The 24,954-nt window shown below is 38.2% G+C and overlaps 1 protein-coding gene across 2 annotated transcripts; it reads left to right on the forward strand.

Moving 5' to 3' along the window:
• Positions 1 to 7,385: 7,385 nt before the first annotated feature.
• LOC110308618 (aldo-keto reductase family 1 member C1 homolog) lies at positions 7,386 to 22,374 on the forward strand. 2 transcript variants are annotated; one of them, XM_021181042.2, is made up of 9 exons: positions 7,386 to 7,530; positions 9,611 to 9,778; positions 10,557 to 10,673; positions 11,904 to 11,981; positions 12,481 to 12,603; positions 16,549 to 16,658; positions 16,924 to 17,089; positions 20,812 to 20,894; positions 22,090 to 22,374. In XM_021181042.2, the coding sequence occupies exons 1-9, from the start codon at positions 7,447 to 7,449 to the stop codon at positions 22,130 to 22,132; spliced, it is 972 nt and encodes a 323-aa protein (XP_021036701.1). In that variant the 5' UTR covers positions 7,386 to 7,446; the 3' UTR covers positions 22,133 to 22,374. The 2 variants fall into 2 exon arrangements, with proteins under 2 accessions (XP_021036701.1, XP_029324107.1); XM_029468247.1 differs by lacking the exon at positions 7,386 to 7,530 and adding an exon at positions 7,655 to 7,859.
• The last annotated feature ends 2,580 nt before the right edge of the window (positions 22,375 to 24,954 follow it).

Consider the following 24,954-nt stretch of genomic DNA (forward strand, 5'->3'; position numbering starts at 1 on the left):
TCGGCCATCAATGGAAAGAGAGGCCCATTGGACTTGCAAACTTTATATGCCCCAATATAGGGGAATGCCAGGGCCAAAAGAATGGGAATGGGTGGGTAGAGAAGTGGGGGGCGCTATGGGGGACTTTTGGGATAGTATTGGAAATGTAATTGAGGAAAATGTGTAATAAAAATATTAAAAAAAAATAAGTACAAATATGGTTTGAAGGGGAATAATAGCACACATATGTTATAAAATTTTCAATAAGCCTGGCGAGGTGGTACACGCCTTTAATCCCAGCACTCAGGAGGCAGAGGCAGGCAGATTTCTGAATTCGAGGCCAGCCTGATCTACAAAGTGAGTTCTAGGACAGCCAGGGCTACACAGAGAAACCCTGTCTCAAAAAACAAAACAAAACAACAACAAATTTCAATAATGTAGAAGTTTTACATAGTAGATTTATAGGAAGTTTTTAATGAATAAAGCACACCGAAGTAGATTTTTATGTACTAGGGTGTTTATAATCAAATGGTTATTTATAAATTTTTCATAATTTTTACATTCAAAGCAAGTTGACATTCTTAGAAATTGATCTATTATAGGAAATTTAAAATACTAAGTTCAAGCTATTTTTGTTTTACTGTAATAAATGTTTAACATTTTTTGTTAAAAAATTTAGATCTTTAATAGGCTTAAGGATTAAGTTTCTGCTTATTCTGAAATTTTTATTTACTTAACTATTGATTGATTGATTGATTCACTTTACATCCCAATATCAACTTTCCCTCTCTTCCCAGTACCTCTCACACAGAACCTACCCCTTCCCCTTCTCCCTTTGAAAAGGTGCCCCCTCTAGCATCACATAACCACTAGGTGCTACACACCTCCCTTCCCTGGGCGCATCAATTCACTACAGGACTAGGCTCATCCTCTCCCACTGAGGCCAAACAAGGCAGTCTGTTTAGACAGGTAGGCAACTGATTCAGGGACAGCCACCCCACTCCTGTTTTGAGGGGACCCACATGAAGCCCAAAGTGCTCATGTGCTACATATGTGGAAGGGACCTAGGTTCAGCCCATACTCACTCTTTCATTGGTGATTCAGTCAATGGGAGTCCCACAAAGTCTAGATTAGTTGAGTCTATTGCTCTTCCTGTGGAGTCCCTGCCCTCTCTGGATCCCTCAACCCTTTCTCCAACTCTTTCATAAGACTCCCTGAACTCCATGTAATGTTTGGCTGTGGATGTATGCATTTCATTTCAGTGGTTGCTGGATGGAGCCTCTCAGAGGATAGGCTCCAGTCTTAAAGTATAACATAATATTATTAATACTGTCAAGGATTGGTTCTTGCCCATTGTATGGGTCTCAATTTGGGATAGTCATTGATTGGATATTCCCTCTGTCTCTGGCCTATCTTTGTTTCTGAATATCTTTTAGGCAGGACACATTTTGGATTGAAGTTTTTGTGAGTGGGTTCATATGGTGAAAATAATTTTCATTGTCATTTTTATATCTCTGATTAAATTTTCAAATATAAAGTGCTCTACAAACTGATGTTATACCAGCTAAATTTGCTACTAAACATTTTCCAAGGGGCATATTTCTATTTTATTCACTAGCACTATCTGCACACTGCACCTGAGTTGTCCCAACTAAAATCACAACTATCACAGTGCAGAACATGTATAACTACGTACTGTGGTTCAAGATATGGTCCCTCTCTCCAGGAAGGAGTTCTAATACATCATAAATCTTAATCCTGGGCACAAGGTTGTCATCTGGCTGTCCCTATAACCTCAGCCTTTCCTTCTCCAAGTGCAAGTTTTCTGGGAGAATTCTAACTTCTTGAGATCCACTGATTTTTTATATTCTGATAGTTACTACAGAGAGACAAAGCAAATCTATAAAATATCATAGTTCATGGGAGGCCTGGAGTGGTAGCTCATTGCTTTTAAGATTTGTGTAATCAAGTAGACACTTCATCATGGCAAAAGGCTTTGAAAATTAAACCCACATAAAATATATGGAGGAGGGACTGGTCCATGCCTATACCCATGAATAGAACATAAATAATAGTTGGTAGTTTTTGGTCAGCCTAAACAGGCATGCCCAGGGAAGCAAGCACAGTGAATTTATTTTATTTTATGTGTGATTAAAATCCTATACATATTCTTGAACTTTTGACAACTCCTTTAGAGAAAAAAAAATGGGATACTAAAAAAAAGTCTATTTTCTAGAAGTGCCCTCCCTGGAGGAGAGGCAGGAAAAGTGTTATCAAGTAGAGGAAAAATAGAAGTCCCTGCTCGCCAGGCTCCAGGCATTGCTGCTGGACTCAGCTTCCTCTTATTCTGAAGAGAAGTCTTACTTCCTTGTTTTCTGAAATGAAACTCTTGGCTGCTCTCCCTATTAAACATTCCATCTACATTATTCACATTGCAATTCAGAAGATCCAAGAGTGAAGCTAGAGTTGAGACTACTGGAAACTGAAGCCCTCCCCCCAGGACATCTAGTGTTCAATACAGGTTCAGTTTATTTAGCTAAAGGGTGTCATTCTCCCCCTCCCTACCCCACCCATCAAAAGGACTCTGCTTCTGTTGGCTACTTGCATCTTCTTACTCCTTTTAAGTTTCCTAAGTGTAATGAATAATTTTCTTCTTGTTGTTTTTGCTCGTATGAGAATCCTTTAGTTCAATGCTTGTCTCTCTCCACTTCCTTTTCTCTATCACTACTTATAATCCTCATTTAAATGCCTCCAATCTGTGGGTTTCTTACATTCCTCCTCCTCCTCTTCCTCCTCCTCCTCTTTTTTTTTCTATTTTTTTTAAAATGACAACCTAAGCACAGCTGCCTCTGCTTTGTTACTTGTGTGACACTGAAAATTTGGAATGACCAAGGACATTGGCTTGTTCCTTTTCTATGGCTTTTGCCCAGATGAAACCCTTTTATTTCCTCTCTCATGTCAAAAGACACTGAAGTCCCCCAAGCTGGTTATTCTGATGCTGCAGTCAGCTACCTGGGAAAGCTGCAAGGCTTTAAGGATAAGAATGAGGTCTGGGGGATCTTTGTTCACAGAGCTGCAGAATGAAATGCCTTTTTAACCACACAGCCTCCTTCTACTATTAAACCCTGGCATAGCCTTGGAAAACTTAAAGGCTGTTGACAGGGGATGACCCTTCAATGTCTTCATCCCTTACAGGGGGATTCTTGCTCCTACTGCTCAGATACTTGTGGTTTTCTTTTGGAATTACTTTGTTTATTATTTTAAATTATTATTATTATTGATTACACGCACGTGTGTGTGTGTGTGTGTGTGTGTGTGTGTGTGAATGAGCATGGTGGCTGCACATATGCCATGGCAGTAAGTTGGTTTTCTGCTTCCACCTTTATGTGAATTCTGGGGATCAATCTCAGGTTTCCAGTCTTTCATAGAAAGTGGCTTTACCAAGCAAGCTGCATCTGCATCACAGGTTCAAAGAAAGTGTTTTCTTTCTTTTTTGCAGTAATGGGAATTGAACTCAGAGCCCTGGACATACTAGGCGTGGACTATGCCACTGAGCCATGCTCCCAGCTTGTGTGTATTCTTTAAAAAGCTTATTAAACTCCTAACCCCTAAACAAAACAGGGACTCCATTGTTTGATGACAGGGTACTAGCTAAGTTATCTGGAAACTGGCAAGCTCAAACACTAGGTTTAATTGCTTGAAGAGACCATAATTTTAAAGGAGAAACATTTTGATTACAGAGCTTATGTTAGAATAGGCTGATCAAATATAGGGAGAATAGTCCAAGCATGATGGGAGAGAATTGAGAATGGTTGGTGTCTGGCAAGATGATCAAGAGACTGGTTAGTGTTCAGTCTCAAGAGAAAAATTCCCTGGTGAACCTAAAGAAATCCAGAACTGCCCACTGGAGGCTAGACTACACATAGCAAGTAAGTGGCCCCACCCTAGTCGGAGGATTGCATGAGTGGACAGGATCACTTCGCCTGAGGTGTTTCCTGCCTCTCTAATTCATTTTTCCTCTATTTGTAGGACTGGGAATCAGGCCCATCTCCATCTCATTGGATGGCCTCTAGGATGCACCCTAAAGAATTGGGGCAAGCTCAACCCAAACATTTTCAAAAGGAAGCAACTTGCTTTCTTTTGCAGTAAAGCCTGGCTCTATTATGAACTAGGGTGGAAGACTTGTCTTTGAATGGGAGCCAAAATAAATACCATTCTACAGTTGTTGACACGTTTTTCAGACAATGAACAAAAAATAGCAACAAGGTCCCTTATGTTTAAGCCTCTTATGTTAATTACATTGCCATGCTCCTGCTTGATCTACTTTGAAGGTGAAAAAGAAAAAGGGAGACGTTTTGTGGTTTTTTTGCTCACATTTGTTTGTATCCTTAAAGGAAACTCCAACTTCTGCAAAAGCTGCAAATTCAATCACAATTCCAAGTATTTATTCACATGAGCTAGGTAATTTTTTAGCACTTGATATTAATTTAAAAATTCTGTGGCTAATGAAGTTCAGTACAATATGCTCTTGTTGCAACATGGTCATTAAACTATTTGAAATTTTAAACTGTCAGGTGGTAGCCATTCAATATCAAGTGCCCCATCTGAAAGACTTTCCTTATTTATGAATGAAAGAAGTGATCGCTCTGAGGGAGAAAGGACAAGTTTGTAGTGCTCATCAATAACCATTTCCATGTCTGGGAAACACTTTGTATGTTGGAGGCAGCACAAGGGTCCTGGATGCTGTCTGTCATCACTCAACAGCAAGGTGGTCCAGCAGGCCCCAGTGTTTCTCTTTCCTTGCTTGATCCTCTATGAAAAAGTAACCATTTGCAACCTCTCACAGTCCTTCATTGGGACAGATATTCTGTGACCCAATCTGCAATTACAAGATTAGCAGACAAATAGTTTTTGCCCTGTGTGTGTGTGTGTGTGTGTGTGTGTGTGTTTATGCCTTCTCTTGTGTAATACTTTACTGTTCAAGGTCTTTGGGAGCTCTTATCCTGGTCTGTCCCTCCTGGAATATAACATTCAACAACACTCAGACTCGTATGAGACCAATAATAAATATGAAAAACAGAGCCAGGTGATTCCTACAGAGTCGCATGGCAAGTGGATAACTTGACAGATTTATCTCCTCCACCCATTCTAGCCTCTGGCCTCACCAGATAAATCCTGTCTTGACTCCCATAAAAATATCTTCAGATGTTTTTCTAATGTTATTTCTAACAGGTATGGTCCTGAATAGCCTCTCATTTCTTATGTTATTGACCCTGATCCTCTTTTATTGGGCAACCAAATTGTTTTGTTCCAGAATTCAACAGATTACTTTTCAAATAGTTATGCAAAAATATCACTGAACTGGCTGCTATTCCAGAGGACCTGGGTTCAATTCTCAGCACCCACATGGATACTCACAATCCATGTGAGCTCACAACTCATTCTCACAGAAACATGCATGCAGGCAAAATAACATCAGTGCACATTCAAAGATTCAAGGCAAATCTTTGTGATGGCTCAGTATTTAAGAGCACCGTCTGCTCTTCCAGAAGTCCTGAGTTATTTCCAAGCAAATACATGGTGCCTTACAACCCTCTATGCTAGATCTGAAGCCCTTTTCTGGCATGAAAGTGTACACCTCTCCTGGACCACATTCTGACACAGCATAGCCAACATTGGATAAAATGAGATAAGCCTTCTTGAGAATTTTTTAAGTTAAAAAAATTAATTACATGCTACTTATACCAACAGGCTCCCAAATTTCTTTCTCATTGTTTGATTTTTGTCTGTGTCTTTGGTCCTTGTTTAGTTTAGTACCCTGCTACAACTGATGTCTTCAGCACTCCTTTTCCCAAAAATGCAGCTGATGGTAGCCAAGTGACCCTAACCTTGACCATTACAATCACCTTCTTCTTTTAAAGACTCCCTGAACTTACCTTTTTGGAGGAATCTGTGATCCCTCATCTGGATGTTCCTATGACAGTGCTTCACCCAGCAAAGAATAGGCAGAGAACTGCCTGTTCCCTGAAAACTTTCAAGAGCCTAATGTAGAACAGAGGTTAGCTGACCTACAGTCTCCTCATATCAGGATATAAAGAGCTGTAGGTAACTGCTGAGGCTTAGGTATGAGAGTTGTATTATAAATGTCAGTTGAGACCAGGCTCCACAAATGTGCATGTTGGGTTTTTGTTATTTTTTTCTATGGTGGTCTAAATCTGCTTTATAGAGAAGTTTTCTTGATGAGGAGTAGGGACTAAATTTAACTTTGAGAATAAGAGCAAGTATTTAGAATATCCTTAGGGATAATGGTTTAATAATGTGGTAGTTATAGGTGTTAGAAGACCCATGATTTCACTAGTCCTAGGTAGCTTGCTAGGTTTTCAACACCAGGACTGCTGAGTTGGTCTTAAGTCCAACTAGACAGCTGTTAGTTACCACCAAAATATGAGTACCACTACTGTACACTTAGGGTTATTGTACCATGGTAGTGGTCATTTTAACTGGGATAATTCTGGACCCTGAGTAGGTTGTATAGCTGCTGGTAGTGGGTAAAATAGGTTACAACAATATTTGGCCATATTCACCCTCACTGGGTCAGTGCTAGTCTTCCAAAATAGGACATAAAGAACACCAGGTGGAACTGGTTGGCTTTACCTGGATAAGCTCAAACCAGCTCAGTAACTTCCTCATATGGGAGTGTGTGCCTATTGATGTTACACTTTTATCTTAGTGAGCATTTCAACTTTTGGGTTAATCTAGATTCTATTCCTATTTATTACACTGAATTTGGAATAAAATAGACTTTCAAGAGATATAGACCCCTTTTCTAAAAGTGCCCACACTGAGGGAAATATAGGTAAGAGACAACAGAGAGAGAGAGAAGACTGTGCCTGTCAGAGTCAAGACCACTGTTGCCCCCCTTGGTCTGCTTTTATTCTGAAGTCTAAACTTCCTTGTTTGCTGAAACTCAAGCTAGACTGCTTGCTCAATTGTTGTACATAAGAACTTAAAGTGCTGCTGAGCTTGAGACAAGGGGAGACTTGAGGCATCCCCATCACCACAAGGTTTCTAGCTAGAAAACAACCAGTGATTATCCCTTAACCACTTGCAACAGCTGACAGTAATTTATATGTAATTCATAAAGAGAAATTTAATTTAAAAATCATGATTCACTACAGAATTATCTTTTATCTTGGTACCATTATCTGAATGATACCAAGTCACAGGTAAAAGTAGCTCTTTAAATTCCTACCTTCCCTTTGGTATTGGTCAACCATTAAACAGGTAATGTCACTGGGTAACCATTAGACAGGTGTAAGTACTGTGTAATCATTAATCAGATAACAGCACTGTTTAGACAGTAGAGGAGGGTGTGCCTTTGGTTATCCATTAGCCAGGAAGCTGATTGACTGTTCCACAAAGGGTGCAGGAGCAGCAGAACCTGCTTAATCAGAAAAGTGATAAGCAATGAGTTCCAAACAGCAATGTGTGAAACTGAATGATGGCAACTTCATCCCTGCGCTGGGCTTTGGCACCTACAAACCAGAAGAGGTAAGAACAATGGTGCTGTGGTGAATGGGTCAAAAGAAAATGAACTGAGGGTGGGTGGAGGAGATGAAGCCATCAAGTCACTCACTTGCTATGTGACTCAGCGGGACTCAACTGGTTCTGTTTCTCTAGACTACTGTAAAGGATAGAAGATAGTTTGACTTTGCTCTGTATCAAGGTCTAATTACATCATCACTTTCCAATAATTTCAATAACTGGTCTTGGCTTGCTAGAAGAATCAGTTACCAGTCCACAATACCATCAGCTTCCTTGATTCTATGCTAATGGCAGAGGAGAAAAGAGAGGTTCTTCTGTTTAGCTATGTATTTCAGGTATTTTCCCCCTATTAAATAATACAAGACTTAGAAAAATCAGCATGTTGAATGTTTGTATAAATGTCTTAGGACTATCACAGTTCTATGTAGAGAAGCTGTCAGTAAACTTCACAGTAAATGCTGCACTTGAGTTAAGTAAAGCCTCCACTTACAACTCTCAATTGTGGGGACTGAGGGGACACTGCAATGTGATGCTGGTGTAAATGGTAATGGTGACATGCTAGCTGGTCTTTACTACTGTACCTTAGGAGTGGAACACCATTGTCCAGAAGGTTCTCTGAAGTGAGGTGACCAAATAGGGCAATTTGCAAACCTTGAAGGAATTTCATATTTTAAAATCTTCCTTAAAGTCTCACAATTTTAAAATAAGTGAATTATTCCTTTAACTTTGAATTTGTAAATTTTTTCTCTAAGATTTACAAAGATATTTGTGGAGTAACAATGGCCAAACTGCCCTGAATGCAATTTACCTTCTTGTAAATATCCAAAGATCAAGAGTGAAGAAATATGGTGAGACTTGGATACTTTATAGGATAAAGTGGCATGCAAAAGGGAAAGCAGCAGCACTAGAGAGCTGGTCCAGTGGTTACGAGCATTTATTGCTCTTGCAGGGACCAGGGTTTGATTCCCAGCAGTCCCATGGTGGTTTATAACCATCAATAATTCCAATTCTAGTAATCCAACATGGGACTCCACGGACACTGCCTGCACATGATACGCAGACTTACATGAGAGCAAAACATTCGTACATGAAATTAATCCAAAATATTGTTTAGAAAAAGAAAAACAAGACAAGTGTCGAGAAGTCTCAGCCTGAGTAGGCCTGCAGCAAGGCAACCTGGGCAGGTTTCTGGGCTCAGTGCTGAGAATCACCATTTCACTTTTCATTGAGAAAGGAAATTCTTTTTTCTCTTCCTCTCTCGCTTTCTCTCCCTTCATCTATTCCTTCCTTCCTTTCTTTTTTATTTGTTTTGAGATAGGGTGGCTTGGAATTTGCTATGTAGAGCAGGCAGACTTTGAACTCAAAGAGATCTGCTTTCCTCTGCTTCTGGAACAGTGGTATTAATGGTAGGGCATCATATCCCACTCTGAAGTTTTTAATATAATTGGGAATCCTCTATTTTTTAACATATGAATTTTCATATATTGTTATACTTTGATGCAGAAAATAACTCAGTATTTCCTAGGAGTCTTTGCTAGAGAGAGATGCATAATTCAAAAGCAAATTTGTATTTCTTCTCTGTTTTGATCAAAGCACCCTTCTCCTGTTGTTGTAGCTGTGACCCCACTACATAAATTAAATTATAACAAGACTATTCCTATATACTCAGACCTGTAAACTTTTCCAGAATACTGGCTGAATGTGAGGTCTATTTCAGGTGCTCTGATGCAACTGATGGGCCATTGCTGTGTGGGTAAAGGTCATGGATATGAACTTCTGGTGATTGATTACCCAGTAAACACCCAGTGAAAATAACTTGACACTTACTGCCCCAAATGCTCACCTGAGATCTCATAACCTGCAATATAGGAAAAGGATGACTCTCCTGAAATCACACTTGTGTATTTGATCTCCACAATTTCTGCTGTAGGTTCTGCTGGTTTACAGGTGACAAGATTAAGCACTAAAGCTGTATGAGAATGACCTGGAAATCTATAATTCCTTCAACTTCAAGAAACTGATAATCAGATCCATTTATGCCACTTTCTTCTGTGTCTTTAACTACTTCCCTTTGTTATTTCTCCAGGTTACTGAAAATAAGCCACTGGAGGCTACCCATTTAGCTCTAGAGGCTGGGTTCCGCCATATTGATACTGCTTATGTGTACCAAACTGAAAATCATGTAGGGCAGGCTATTCGAAGCAAGATTGCAGCTGGCCTTGTGAAAAGAGAAGACATATTCCTCACTACAAAGGTATTGTGTGTATGGTGCTTAGGTGTACAGATTAGTTGAAATGTAATATAAGCAAGCAAACACTCACTTAATTGGATCATTAGGTGGTAAAATATACATTCAGGTTCAACCCTTAGTTGCATATAATTCATAGATGAGTTCCAGCACGAAAAGCCAAAATGATTATGACTTCCTACTGTCTACAAATGCATAGTTCAAAGTTCTTTATTTTTCTAAGCCTCGATTATATTGTATCATGGGCAGTGAGTTCAGGTAAACTATGAAATTGTAGCTTCTATATCTCCTAGATAGCTTTCTAATCTGTTATATTCCAAAAACTAATTTTTACCTTTAAGTATCATATAGCAGTAAAAAGCAACCTTCATATTAAAGATCGGTTAAAGTGAATGTACTTGTGTCCATCACAGATTAGAATATTCACATGGTGTTCAATGATGTAAGCTTCCAATTCTTCTTTAATTGAAGAAATGATTGAATAATTAGAATAATAATTAGTTTCTGATCTCTTTACAATATAATCCAGGGGCTGAATATTATTACTAGTTGATGAGAGTTTTATCTTTTGAGAAAATTTCTTTCAGTTTTAAAAGATTGAAAGCATTTTATAATGATGTTCATGTGTATGCCACATTAATGGAAGCCACAAATGAAATAAAGACAATTTTATTTATTAGTACTTTCTAAATAGTACAAAATGTGCCAGTACTATGTAACGTAAAGCCTCCATATGTGAATGATTTACTAATCCAGGATTTTTTCCATTCTTTCATGTAAGTAGCTTTGGTGCACTTTCCATAGGCCAGAGCTGGTTCGCTCTAACTTGGAGAAATCATTGAAAAACCTGCAGCTGGATTATGCTGACCTCTATATTATACATTATCCAATGCAAATGAAGGTAATCAATTTAATGACCAGACTTAATCAACTTTGACAAGGGTGGGGCTATTATTTTCCACAATGATCAAGATAAGTTTATATTATATTTTCCTGTAAACTCAATTGCTATGTTCTGTATTCTATACAAAGTAATTATACACAAAATAGTAAAATGGGAAGGCCAAGTAATTGCTAGAATTTTAGATTTAAAACTAATCTTGCATTAGTACATATTTGGATTTAATTCAGCTTTTCTTTGTGGCATTGAGGCAGCTCAAGTTTCTGGGTTATTACCTCCTTATAGCATCTTTGAGTTTACTATCATCAAAATTAGTCTCGAATATACCCCTAATTTACCATCCTTAGTGGATATAGTTGCCTTTTGCCCAAATAAACTCAGATAGAAAAAGACAACTGATTGGCATAGGTCATGACTCAATTTCATTATTGCTGGAGATCAAGTTTGTATGACTACTGAGTTTCTCAGTGATAGAAAAATATCACAGCAGAAAGTTACTGGTCCATCTGGTACAAAGTTGAGAAGTCCTCTGAGCTGGGAGTGAGGATTATACAAATGCCAGAAAAAGAGACTCAGAGGCAAAGGTTAGAAATTGGGAGGACTGTTTAGTCAGCACTGTAGCAGTCCCAAGTTTAATTCTCTTAGGTTTTATATACTTTATAGTATTGTGGGATACAATGTCATAAGCCGACAAATACAATGGCTGGTGTAATTTGATATCTGTTCTCATCTGGAGGCCTCCCTATTCCTCCATGCTCCTTCCTCCAAGATTAACAGAACATTCAGCCCCTAGCCTTGGATATCAAATGTATGTCCTCTTATCGTTCCATGTGTCAGCAGTCAAGGAAATCTGCAAGTAGACCTTGGCCTGACTTGACTCTGCCTGACAGGAAGAATTTCACAGATGCAGGCAAAATGGCTCCCAACACAGAAGTATCAATAAGACATGACAAAATAATAAATATCAGCTAGGAAGCCAAAGGTAGATCTGTGAGAACCCTGAATAATAATAATTAATAATAATAATAGATATGTAAAATTACATGATATATACAAGAGACTAGCTCAAGTACCCAAGAGTACTGCTTAAAATTTCACATGAAAATTGCTCTGTAAATATAAATACATAGCATGATGCTCCACTTAATGAATATTTAGTGTTCCAATTCTAGCTATTCCTATGAGACACTGTATTTACTCAGACCATCATGCAGACTATTTCTATTACAGCCAGGGGAAGATCTGTTTCCAGAAGATGAGCATGGAAAAACGTTATTTGACACAGTGGATATATGTGCCACATGGGAGGTGAGCAGTTGGAAGAGGGACAACAGAGGAGGTAAGGAAGGGAGCCTCTGGGGTACAGAAGGACATGGGAATGTGCCTCTGGGTGTAGGCATTCTTTATGTTTACAGAGTGTGTCATTGGAGTTCCTATGATATGACAGAGGGAAATGGAGTGAGTATTCAGGACAACAGGAATGACTGGATTCTGCTGTGATACCCACTGTGAACATCACTGCTTCTTAGCAAGGACCCAGGGATACTGTGTGGTTGTCACTTTCTTCCTCTGTTATCTTCAGTCTTTTGGTTTTGTCATGTTCAGCGTCAGGGATCATTCAGACAGTGTCTCCCTAGGATAACTTTTTCAATGTTAGTGTGAAGATGATCAAGTTCAGGGTCTTTCACACTGTGGCAAGGGCTCTGCCAATGAGCTATATGTGCAGAGTGGACACTGATCATTTAATGGCTCCATCTTGCATTTATTTTGATATAAATATGACTCTTTGCAACTCCTTCATTCCTAGGCCATGGAGAAGTGTAAGGATGCAGGACTAACCAAGTCCATTGGGGTATCTAACTTTAACTATAGACAGTTGGAGATGATTCTGAATAAGCCTGGGCTCAAATACAAGCCTGTTTGCAACCAGGTGAGATCACTCATGTGCCTCTTTACCTCACATCCATTTCCTTATTTCTGTTTTGATGCCTCCAGTCTGGTTGCCCCTTCTTTAATTCCTCTTATTTTCATGGAAAGAAGATTATAAAATAAGTGACACTGTATCAAAACATTCTTAGAGATTCTAAAATAAAATATTGGATTATTAAAATGTGGAGATTTAAAGTATTCCTGGAAGCAGATGTCAGTAGGTGTATTTAAAGATCAAAGTAGACGTATCCTTAAGTTGGAAAACATATCTCCATATATATATGTATATATATATATATATATATATACACTATATATAGTACATATATATATATTGTATTTTTCATTACTTTTTTGTGGGACCCACATGAAGACCAAGCTTCATATCCATTATGTATCTGCAGGGGACCTAGTTCCAGGCCTTGTATGCTCTTTGGTTGATGGTTCAGTCTCTGGTAGGCACCAAGAGTCCAGCTTAGGTGCCATTTTTGGTCATTCTGTAGAGTCCCTATCCCTTCAGTGTCCCTCAATACTTCATTCAACTCTTTGACAAGACTTCGAAGATCTGTCTAATGTTTGGCTGAGGTTTTCTGCATCTGTTTTGGTTAGCTGCTTGGTGACCTCATTATGTAACATCTTAACACTTCGGGGAAGTAGTATGAGGAACATAGGAAACACTGAACACTGTTTTTAAAACTGCATCCAATATAAAAACAAAATACAAAATTTAAACCAATGAATAGTTGAATGTCATGGAGAATGTTCCTATAACACTTGTTTGAATTCTTAATTGATAATCTAAATGGCCTGAGAAACAAAAGTGTCTTTGTCTGTCACCAACTGTGGCAAAGTTACATGCATGTTCCTTTTTATCCATGGTGAAGTAGCTTCTTCATCCAGACAAGAATCAATTGTTCTTATACATACATGTGCTTTACATAAAGTATCAGTCTAATGTTAACAGATGGATTATGGTTGCTTTTAAGCCTAGGACCAGCAGGGTTTAGTGCAGAATTCTATCAGACATTCAAAGAAGACCTAACACCAATACTCTTCAAACTATTCCACAAAATAGAAACAGAAGGAACACTACCCAATTCATTCTATGAAGCCACAATTACACTTATACCTAAACCATACAAGGACCCAAAAAAGGAAAAGAATTTCAGACCAATTTCTCTTACGAATATCAATGCAAAAATACTCAATAAAATTCTTGCTAACCAAATCCAAGAATACATCAAAACAATCATCCATCATGATCAAGTAGGCTTTATTCCAGGGATGCAGGAATTGCTCAATATAGGGAAATCCATCAACATAATCCACTATATAAACAAACTCAAAAAAAAAAAAAAAAACACATGATCATCTCACTAGATGCTGAGAAAGCATTTGACAAAATTCAACATCCCTTCATGGTAAAAGTTTTAGAAAGATCAGGAATTCAAGGCCCATACCTAAACATAATAAAAGCAATATGAAGCAAGCCAGTAGCCAACATCAAACTAAATGGAGAGAAACTTGAAGCACTCTAGCTAAAATCAGGGACTAGACAAGGCTGCCCACTCTCTCCCTACCTATTAAATGTAGTACTCAAAGTCCTAGTCAGAGCAATTAGACAACAAAAGGAGGTCAAACGGATACAAATTGGAAAGGAAGAAGTCAAAATATCACTATTTGCAGATGATATGATAGTATACTTAAATGACCCCAAAAATTCCACCAGAGAACTTGTAAACCTGCTAAACAACTTCAGCAAAGTGGCAGGACATAAAATTAATTAAAAAAAATCAGTAGCCTTCTACATAAAGGATAAACAGGCTGAGAAAGAAATAAGGAAATGACACTCTTCACAATAGTCACAAATACTATAAAATACCTTGGTGTGACTCTAACTAAGCAAGTGAAAGATTTGTATGATAACAACTCCAAGTCTCTCAAGAAAGAAATCAAAGAAGATCTCAGAAGATGGAAAGATCTGATATGGTCATGGATTGGCAGGATTAATATAGTAAAAATGGAATCTTGCCAAAAGCAACCTACAAATTCAATGCAATCCCCATCAAAATTCCAAGTCAATTCTTCATAGAGTTAGAAAGAGCAATTTGCAAGTTCATTTGGAATAACAAAAAACCCAAGTTAGTAAAAACTATTCTCAACAATAAAAGAACTTCTGGGGGAATCACCATCCTTGATATCAAGCTATATTAAAGAGCAATAGTGATAAATACTGTATGGTATTGGTACAGAGACAAAGAGGAAGATCAATGGAATAGAATTGAAGACCCAGAAATAAACCCAAACACCTATGTTCACTTGATATTTGACAAAGGAGCTAAAACCATACAGTGGAAAAAAGACAGCATTTTTAACAAATGGTGCTGGTTCAACTGGTGGTAAGCATGTAGAAAAACACAAATCGACCAATTCATATCTCCTTGTTCAAAGCTCAAGTCCTAGTGATTTAAGGACCTCCTCATAAAGCCAGATGGACTGAAACTTATAGAGGAGAAAGTGGAGAAAAGCCTCAAACACATGGGTACAGGGGAAATTTTCCTGAACAGAACACCAATGGCTTATGCTCTAAGTTCAAGAATAGATAAATGAGATCTCATAAAATTGCAAAGCTTCGTAAGGCAAAGGACACTGTCAATAGGACAAAATGGCAACCAACAGATTGGGAAAAGATCATTTCCAATCCTACATTCTATAGAGAGCTAATATCCAAAGGGCTTGAGTTCCAACAAAGAACTCAAGAAGTTAGACTCCAGAGAACCAAATAACCCTATATAAAATGGGGTACAGGGCTAAACAAAGAATTTTCAACTGAGGAATATCGAATAGCCAAGAAGCACCTAAAGAAATGTTCAACATCCTTAGTCATCATGAAAATGCAAATCAAAACAACCCTAAGATTCTGACTCACACCAGTAAGAATGGCTAAGATCAAAAACTTAGGTGACAGCAGAAGCTGGTGAGGATGTGGAGAAAGAAGAACACTCCTCAATTGCTAGTGGGATTGCAAACTAGTACAACCACTCCAGAAATCAGTCTGGTGGTTCCTCAGAAAATTTTCATTACTTTTTAATTAAGTAAAATGAGAATAAATTTATTTTTGTAATATATATCAAATATACATTTTATATTTATTATGTATGTTATTTTAATTATAGTTATAATAATATAAAATATTTAATTCTAATTATAAAAATAAGACATGCACTATATAAGATATATAATGATGTAGTAAATAAAAATTAAATGTAAAACATAGAAATATAAGTATTTTCCTTAATTTTTAAAGTAACATTTGTGTGTATGTGCTCATGATTGTATGTATGTATGTGTGTGTGTGTGTGTGTGTGTGTACATATGTTATGGTGCATATGTGGAAAACAGAAGATAATATGTGTGTCTCATGGAGCAAACTCAGTTCTAGCTTAGCAGCAAAGATCTTAAGCTACTGCACAATGTCCCTGACCCTATTATTGCAATATTCTTATGAACTTGTTCAAAGCAGGTTCTTTGATTTTTCTCACCTTCAGAGAGCTTAGAAAGATCCCCCAAGAATGAAGATGTTCTCAGACGTTGTTAGATTTGTGGTTAGAGACGTTGCAATAGTTCTCTTACATAATCTGAATCTCCTATATTTAAATTTCTCAATTTCTGGAGACATCTTCAAGCCAACACTAGACTTTCTGTTTGTAATTTGCAAAACAGAATTAATCTCCAAGGTGTGGTTCATAGAACTGGATTATCACAGGAAAATTATTTTGTGTCATATTAGTAATATAGACAAGAAATTAAGTTTTAAAGACACAGATTACACTATATTGATAATCTAAATAGGTTACATTTCCTTTTTCAGGTACTTGTCTTTAATGTTTCTCTGTTACATTAACATTAGCATCTCATATAATCATATATCTTTGCCCATCTACAGGTGGAATGCCATCTCTACTTGAACCAGAGGAAGCTGTTGAACTACTGCAAGTCAAAGGACATTGTTCTAGTTGCCTACTGTGCTCTTGGATCTCAACGACCTAAGCGATGGTAAGCAAGGCAATAGGGAGTTTACTTCAAACACCAGTGCTGGTGCAGTCTTTCCGGTACTATCAACTCAGTTTCCAGAAGCTCAGTCTGAACTGGCTTAGAGAGAGGGCAGAATTTGCATTTTTAGGAGACTTCAACGATTGAAATGTTGCTGGTCCAAGGACTCCTTTGAAGACCCCTAGTTTTGAGTAGGTACCCTATGAGTTCAGAAGCCTCCTAAAGATTCCCAACCTTTGAAGCTAAATATTTCTGCCTTTTCTTCCAGGGTAGACCCAAGCTCTCCAGTTCTCTTGAATGATCCAGTTCTTTGTGACATAGCAAAAAAGCACAAGCGAAGTCCAGCTCAGATTGCCCTTCGCTATCATCTCCAACGTGGAATTGTGGTTCTTGCCCAAAGTTACAAAGAGAATGAGATAAAAGAGAACATACAGGTGACCAGAGAGGCTGCAGACATTGGCCTCCTACATGCTATCTCACTATCTTGCCTCTATTTCTCTGAAATCTCTCAGGGCATTTTTTTTTTGAGTCAATCTCTTAGCATTGCTTAACCATGTGAGACTTCATTTGCATTCAGAAGTGCTCTGTACTAAACACAAATGTCAAGTTAACTTGATAGAATTAGTTTTAGAGAGAGCACAGAGATTTAGGATTCAGCATGAAGTCAGCCATGCACTTGTGAACAGCTCCTTTGCAAGGATCTCTTTATTGCCTGCTGAAATGAGAGTGTAAGTTTGGATAGATATTTTGATATGACACTCTTTGATGCTTTATTTTGTACTTGACCTGCATAGTCACATATTTTGTTTGATTTTGTTTATTCATTTTTAAGTTTATGTGTATAAATGTTTTGGCTGAATATATGTACATGTACCATACACATTCCTGGTACCTACAGAGGCCAGAAAAATGGTATCATATGCCCCAGAACTGGAGGTGTGGATGGTGGTGAGCGGCCCTATGGATACTAGGGATCAAACTTGCCCAAAAAGAGCAGCTAGTGCTCTAAGTTACCAAGCCATCTCTCCAGGCCTGTGCTCACACATTTTAATATGGTTGTATTTCTTTCTTTTGAGTTACTTCCCTAGCTAAGTGCATATGATTTTCTTGAAGACTTACCTATGCAGATGATCTTTTATTTTCAACTACAAGAACTATGTTGTACTATTACCTAAAGTAGTTGCAAAGTGAACAAGTTCCAACATAGAGCTTTAATATAAAGAGTCTTATTTAGTTCATTTGTCTATGATCTTAAATTCTTTTTTAGTTTGGCCTGAATACAGAGGCATATCTCTAGCTGGAATTCACTCAGATATGTTCATGAAACTGTTGTATATCTTTGCAAGATGATGAGGTCCATCTACCTCAGGATTCAGTTTGTCTCTTAACTGATGTTCTTTAACTTCAAATAATTTTCATTCAGTAGCCAAATGGCATAGGCTTCACCTCTCCACATGTTCTCCTTCAAGTCACTGAGTAGATATTTGCAAAGATTTTAAACTTAGGCAAATAATTATTATTATATCATTTTCTCCTACTAGTTTGTAGAGGTTAATGCAAGCTATAAAGCATTAAGAGCTGGGAGATAGCTCAGTGCTAAAACACTTGCCTAGCAACCATGGGACTGATTCTCCAGAACTTTCATAAGATTCCAAGTGGGTGTGGTGCTCTCCTCTATCTCCAGCCTTGTAGGCAGACAGGGGATCCCCAGAATAATCCAGCTAGTGAAAATAGCCATATTGGTGAGCTCTGATCTGATGGAGAGACCCTCCCCTAGGTAATGAAGTACAATTGCTAAGAGGATGAAGCCTGATATAAACCTCAGGTTTGCACACATACACACACACACACACACACACACACACACACACACACACACACACACACACACACACACACACACACACACACACACACACATATGCAAACAATAATAAACATATACATTCATACATATGTCCATTCATTCACTCAATATATATATTCATGAGCTAAAGCTCTTCTTTTTATTGTGATTATTCCTTTACTTTGTGGTTAAATATCATGTTCTTTCTTCATTAAGAATAGAATGCTATATGCCTTTTTTTGTTGTTTACAAATGTGTTCCAAACTCTTCTTTAATGGAAGTACAATTTATGAAGTCATGTAAAGTAAAAATTCAAAAAACACTTAAATAATTTTCTAAGTGTCTATGTGGTGTTGCCTGCAAGAATACTTATATCCATGGATTTTCTCTGTCTTATTTATACTCACCCTTTCTCAAATTATGTTGGAATATCAGTCTTGCTGAACAAAGTGACAATCATTTTGATCTACCTTCTTGTATTTAAAAATAGGACAAATTACTTCAACAGTATGGATGTTTAAACAAGACCTAGATAAGAACAGTACCAAAAGTCACTCCTACATGTGGGCAGAGCTCTCATGAAGGGGCATCCTTAGAGAGCTGCAGGCAATTAAAGTTTTCTAAGAGTCTAAGAGCAAAAGAATGTCTTGCTTAAGATAAGCTCCTTAATTGCTCATTCAGTACCAACTAGTTAGACATTGAATCACATATATACAAGCAACACTAAGTGTTGCAGCCCACCAGCGGCTCACATGTCTGGGTTTCTAACCTGGGAGGCATCCTGGAATCTGGAAGAGAAGAGGGAGCTAGGCAGCGCCAGAGAGACGGAACCAAGACAACCATCTGATCAAGGTTCAATTTTACTATTCCAGACACTGGGTTATGAAGCAGGGGAAGGGGCCCATTCCCGCCAAATCATCCTGGGAGTCCAGTTGCAGGTGACCACGTGTTTGGCTCCGAAACAGCTAGGCAGCAGGCAGCAGCAGTGGGAGTGGCAGAACAATAGGATGGCAGGCTCCCCCCCCATGCTCTCTTCCTGCCAACAGTGAAACCTGAGCAGCTAGGTTTCAGGCTGGGGGGGGGGGAGAGAAGGTTACAACTAAGTAGATTCAGCAGGCTGTGTTTGTGAGTGTGAGTATTGGTGTGTGTGTGTGTAGTGATAATTGAACAAAAGAGAACATGAATATGAGAGAGATCTAGAGAGGACGAGAAAGGGGGTGGCAAAATGACATAATTATATTTTAAATTAAGAATAAAAATATGATTCTCTGAGCAGATAATTCATACTGATGTATATATGATTTCCATAATTTACTATTGTTTACCTTGATTATATCTTTCAGTGTTTAGATAGACCTTTCAGTCTTTAGGTATGCACTAAATTTGTCCATCAGTTGAGAAAACCTGATGTTTTGAATTAGTGAGAAATTTAATATTTAACTATTGTTGGAGTTTTCAATTTTAGGTGGCTTTCTAAATATATTTTAAATAACTTTTATACTGTTTTTCTATTAGGGAATTTGTGGGTATTGTTAAGTTTATTGATAGAAAAGTGGTTCTATTTATCATCTCTTAATAATTTATTCTCAGTTCTTTTGATGTTTTTTTAAATCTAAAGAAAAGTTGACTCACTGATTTTTACTAGATGGATCAGTTGTTAGACTGTTCACATTTTAAGCTCTTTCCCCTCCCTTCTTCCCTCCTTTCTTCCCTCTTTTTCTCTCTCTCTACCTTCATCCTTCTCCCTTCCCCCTTCCATTTTCCTTCCCTCTCTTCCTACCTTCCTCTGTTCTATTTACATATCCCTATTTTTAGAGAAAAAAATACTAAAGTATATTTTATTTTTATGGAAAGTATCCTCTACAAGTCAAATCCTTTGTTCTTTGGAATTGATAAAATTAATACTTTCCTAATTCTTGGATTAAATTGTGTTGTAAAGAAAATTGTTACTATTTTGACAGTTCATTATGTGGGATATAGAAAGCTACTTATATTCACATAAATATTTGAATTATATGGTTGGAAATTTATTTTGGCTTGCTTGGAAACAATCTCTATGGTCTTTGAATAAAATCAAACTTGTATCTGCTGCAGGTCATTTTATCTATATTGTTCTGCTTCAACATATATGAAAAATTATTTCCTTGAACTTTTATCTGACATCCATTGACCACTTGAGTATCTTTATATCTTCCATATTTTTAGACCTTTTGTATATTAAAAATTGCCTTTCAGAATAAAATGTGATTCACTTGGGTTTTAAGATTTGCAAGTGTGCAGTGTCCTAAAGTGTTTCTATTTTTTCAATAGGTATTTGAATTTGAGCTGCCTTCAGAGGATATGAAAATCCTAGATAGCCTGGACAGAAATTTAAGATATGCACCTGCTCCATTGTAAGTCACTCTGAAAAATAGGCTACAATTTATTTTAATTTATGTCTTTTCCTTTTCATGAATGCTAGTTCTGAAACAAAAAACTTCCTTAGTTTCTTGAAAGCTGCCATTAGGACAGTTATTTTAACAATTGCTTTTCCCATTTCTGAATTACAAATATGTTAATACTGAAGATAAAGTTTATGAAGAAAGAGATATAAAACCTAGGGAAAAATATTTAGTTGGAAAAAACCTCTCTCATTGATTAAGTTGATAGTCACTAAATGTGTTTCTTGGCAGGTTTAGGCACATCTTTTCCCACTGAGGCCATGGTTATATAATCTGATAGTTCTTACTTATTTCAAATAAAGACAAACATGGGATATGTAATCACTTTTTACTCATGGAGATTTTAATTCAAAAGAGAAATGAGTATAATAATGTTTAAAAGTGGTAAATAGTTTGCAAAGATGAGTATGTCCGGTATCATTGCTAAAAGAGTTTTTTTAATTAATAAAACAAAATATGATGAGATACAACACAAGTCAGAGAGTGGCAAGTCAGAGAGTGGCAAGCACTCGGGAATTCTGGCCACCTATTAAATAGTTTAGTAAGTAATTATTTTTGTCAATTTATGTTTTGTAATGGTGATAAAGCATAAAGATCTGCAAATTATATGATAGCCTTGCTCTTTTGACATTGATATCTATCTTATCAATGGCATTCTTTATCTGAATGTAACAGAATGTGTTGTATTTAACAGGTAGTGGATAAAAACAAATGAGTTAGTTAAATGAAAAGAGATTAGTACCTAAAAGCTGCATTATCCACTTATCTTGTAATGATTAATGTTCAGACTCACACTGAACAGGATATTCCCTTTATGTTTTTCCTGACTGACTGAAATGTGACCCAATCTTGCCTTCTGTGCTTTGGCAGACTGACTGTAGAAGCCAAACGAAAGGAGTATTTTGTGAATGTCTAGCTCTCTAGATCATTCTGATCTTGGCAAGGAAAATAATATGAAAAATTCAGTTATAATATTCTTAAAAGATTTCCTTCATAGTCAAGTTTATGAAAATAAAAATAGCATATTCCACAATTGGGCAAGAAAATGAAGTGGTCAAGTCTAATGATAACATCATAGATTTCTGCTTTTGTTAGCATAGAAATAAATCCAAGAATTAATGTTTTACATTTTTCTTTTCTTTTTTAGTGGAGAGGGTCACCCAGAATACCCCTTTTCTGATGAATTTTAGTGTAGAGACCTGTGTCATGACTTCTACACACAGCTCAAAGTCTCTTTATAAGGATTGTGGTGTGTGTGACATACCAGATGATGCAGATTCAACATGTGTCACTTCTGCTCACTCTGAGCTGCCTGAAAACCCTCCTTCAGCCAGAGCTGTGTCCACCAGTCCGGAACATAAGTCACTACATTTTCATCATTCTTTGACATTGTTGTAATACTTGTTATAAAGGTCTTTCAGGATTGTCAGTGTTCCTTGTGTTGTTTGTTTCCTTTTCAATGATTGAGACCAAAAAGTAACTTCTGTGGAACTCTGGGGAGAGAGTTTAGGAAATGATAACCTAAGGGGAATTAGTGGGGGGGAGACTCTTGGCTCTAGGGAGGTTGCAGTTATAGCAGGTATTTATGAGAGGGATCATCTGGCCTGTGACACATTGCATGTAGTCCATGGTTCTTAGTATGGAAGGTGAAGAGTTCTTGACTGACCAGTAGTGCCTGGCTTCCCTTACAGCATCTGCATAACAGAGTTCTGGATTGGGGAGTGAGACATTACTGAAACAGTATGGGCCAAAGAGGTGACAGGAGGGTTGAACAAGGCCCTGATCTTTGGGTATAGTGATATGTCGTTAAATTGAGTGGCCTGTCCTTCAAGAGAAATCGGAAGGAGGGTGGGGGTGATTCCTCAGCCTCCTCACCAACAGAGGAAGAGGAGGAGCAGAGGGAAATCAGTACCTGCAGCGATGAGGGCACTGCCCAAGAAAGGAAGACTGCTGCCACCCCTGACAGCCAGGAGCCCCAGGCCAAAGGTAGTGCTGCCTCTAAGGAAGGAGACACAGAAGAAGAGGCAGGGCCCCGGGCTGCAGAGCCATCCACTCCCTCGGGCCCAGAGCCACACCTGCCAGTGCTGAGCAAAATGAGTAGCTGGGTAGGGCAGGTGGGTGATCTCTAAACTGCAAAACTGTGCTGTCCTTGTGAGGTCACTGCCTGCACCTTGTGCCCTGGCTGCCTTCCTATGCCCAGAAAGGAAGGGGCTTGTTGCCCCCTCCCAGCCACGCTCCCTTTTCGCCCTCCTGTGGTCTCACTCTTAAGGCCATTTGGTCTCACTCTTAAGGCCAGTTGAAGATGGTCCCTTACGGTTTCTCAAGTTAGGTTAGTGATGTGAAATGCTCATGTCCCTACCTCCTTCTGGAACCCCATCCCTGGAGAAGGCAATTGCTGGGTTTCCAATTCTTTTCCAAGTTCGTTTTGTTTATCCTGCTTCACAACCCCCTGAGCCAGAAGTGGAGGCTTATACTCCCAAACCCTGAGTGTCCAGCCTTTTCCCTGTTGGATTCTTAGTCTCTTGTGCTGTGCCTAGTGGCACCCCAGGCTGGGGAGGACATTGCCCCTGTCTGGGTTTTTATAAATGTCTTACTCAAGCTCAAACCTCCAGCTGGTGAAATCAACCATGTCTCTGACCTGATTAGCAAGTGTTAGGCTTCAGGCAGGAGGGAGGTCTGTAATGTGAAACAACTTCTTGCTGTTCATTTTTTCCTCTCCCATTGTTGTAAATAACTTTAAATGCCCTAACCCCAGATTTGTACCTTTTTTTTTTCTAACTGCTAAAACCATTCTTCTACCCGAATTGACTGTAACATTTGGAACGAGTAAATGTCCCTTTTTAAAGGGACGTCGCTTTAGCAGAGTAAGAGTAGTTCAGTTTTCCCTGGTTCCCATGAACTATCTAGTCTCAGGTTCTAGGCTTCGTTAACCACCCAGGTTAATGGACGCTGTTTGTCTTCGTATGAGGTTGCTATCCCCTTCAGCTCATTCGGTCCTTCCCCTAACTCTTCTATAGGAGTCCCTGACCTCAGCCCAATGGTTGGCTATGAGTATCTACATCTGTTTCAGTATAGGTAGGAAAGGGTGGGGCAAGGGAAGGGGGCAGAATCAAGTATGGGAGGAGACAAGAGAGAAGCCCAGAGGGCTAGGAGAATGAATGGAAATATGCAACTTCAAGGGGGTGGGGGTGAACCTCTCAAAAGTCCCAGAGAACTGGGGTATGAAAGGCTTCCAGGACTCAATGGGTATGACCTTAGCTGAAATGCCCAAATGTAGAAACAAAATGTCTATCCAGTAAACAGACAGGGCTCTCAGTGGAGTAATGGGGTCACCAAGCTAGCTTCAAAATTTTTGACCCATAATTCTTCCTGACTAAAAGAAATACTGAGATAAAAATAGAGCAAAGATTAAAGGAAAGGCCATCCAGTGACACCTTCACCTTGGGATCCATCCCCTTGGTGGACACCAAACCCTGACATTATTACTGATGCCCAGCCTAGCATAGCTGTCTGTTCCAATTTTTATCCCCTTGATCTTTTGTTGTTTTTTTGCTTTAGCTAGAGCTTCACAGACTGTATTGAGTAGACAGGGAGTAGGTAGCCTTGTCTTGTCCCTGATTTTAGTGGGATTGCTCTACATTTCCATTCAATTTGATGTTGGCTATTAGCTTGCTGTTTTGGCTTTTCTTCTGTTTAAGTATGTGCCTTGTATCTTTGATCTCTCCAAGACTTTTAACCTGATAAGGTGTTAGATTTCACCATCTAATGAGATGATTGTATGATATTTTTTATCTGTATTTTTTGTTTGTTTGTTTGTTTGTTTGTTTGTTTATATAGTGGATTACGTTGATAGATTTAGAACCATCACTACTTGAAGACTACATGATCAAGGGTAAATCATTTTGATGTGATGTTTTTTTTTTAATTTTAATATTTTTTATTACATATTTTCCTCAATTACATTTCCAATGCTATCCCAAAAGTCCCCCATAGCGCCCCCCACTTCCCTACC

This window comes from Mus caroli, chromosome 13 (assembly GCF_900094665.2).
Source record: "Mus caroli chromosome 13, CAROLI_EIJ_v1.1, whole genome shotgun sequence".
Lineage (NCBI taxonomy): Eukaryota > Metazoa > Chordata > Mammalia > Rodentia > Muridae > Mus > Mus caroli.

Excerpts from the sequence above, each read along its gene's own strand:
- LOC110308618 (XM_021181042.2), top strand. The coding sequence starts at position 7,447 with ATGAGTTCCAAACAGCAATGTGTGAAACTGAATGATGGCAACTTCATC. Across the intron at positions 7,531-9,610 it reads GCACCTACAAACCAGAAGAG|GTTACTGAAAATAAGCCACT; the intron begins GTAAGAACAATG and ends TTATTTCTCCAG. Across the intron at positions 9,779-10,556 it reads ACATATTCCTCACTACAAAG|CTTTGGTGCACTTTCCATAG; the intron begins GTATTGTGTGTA and ends TCATGTAAGTAG.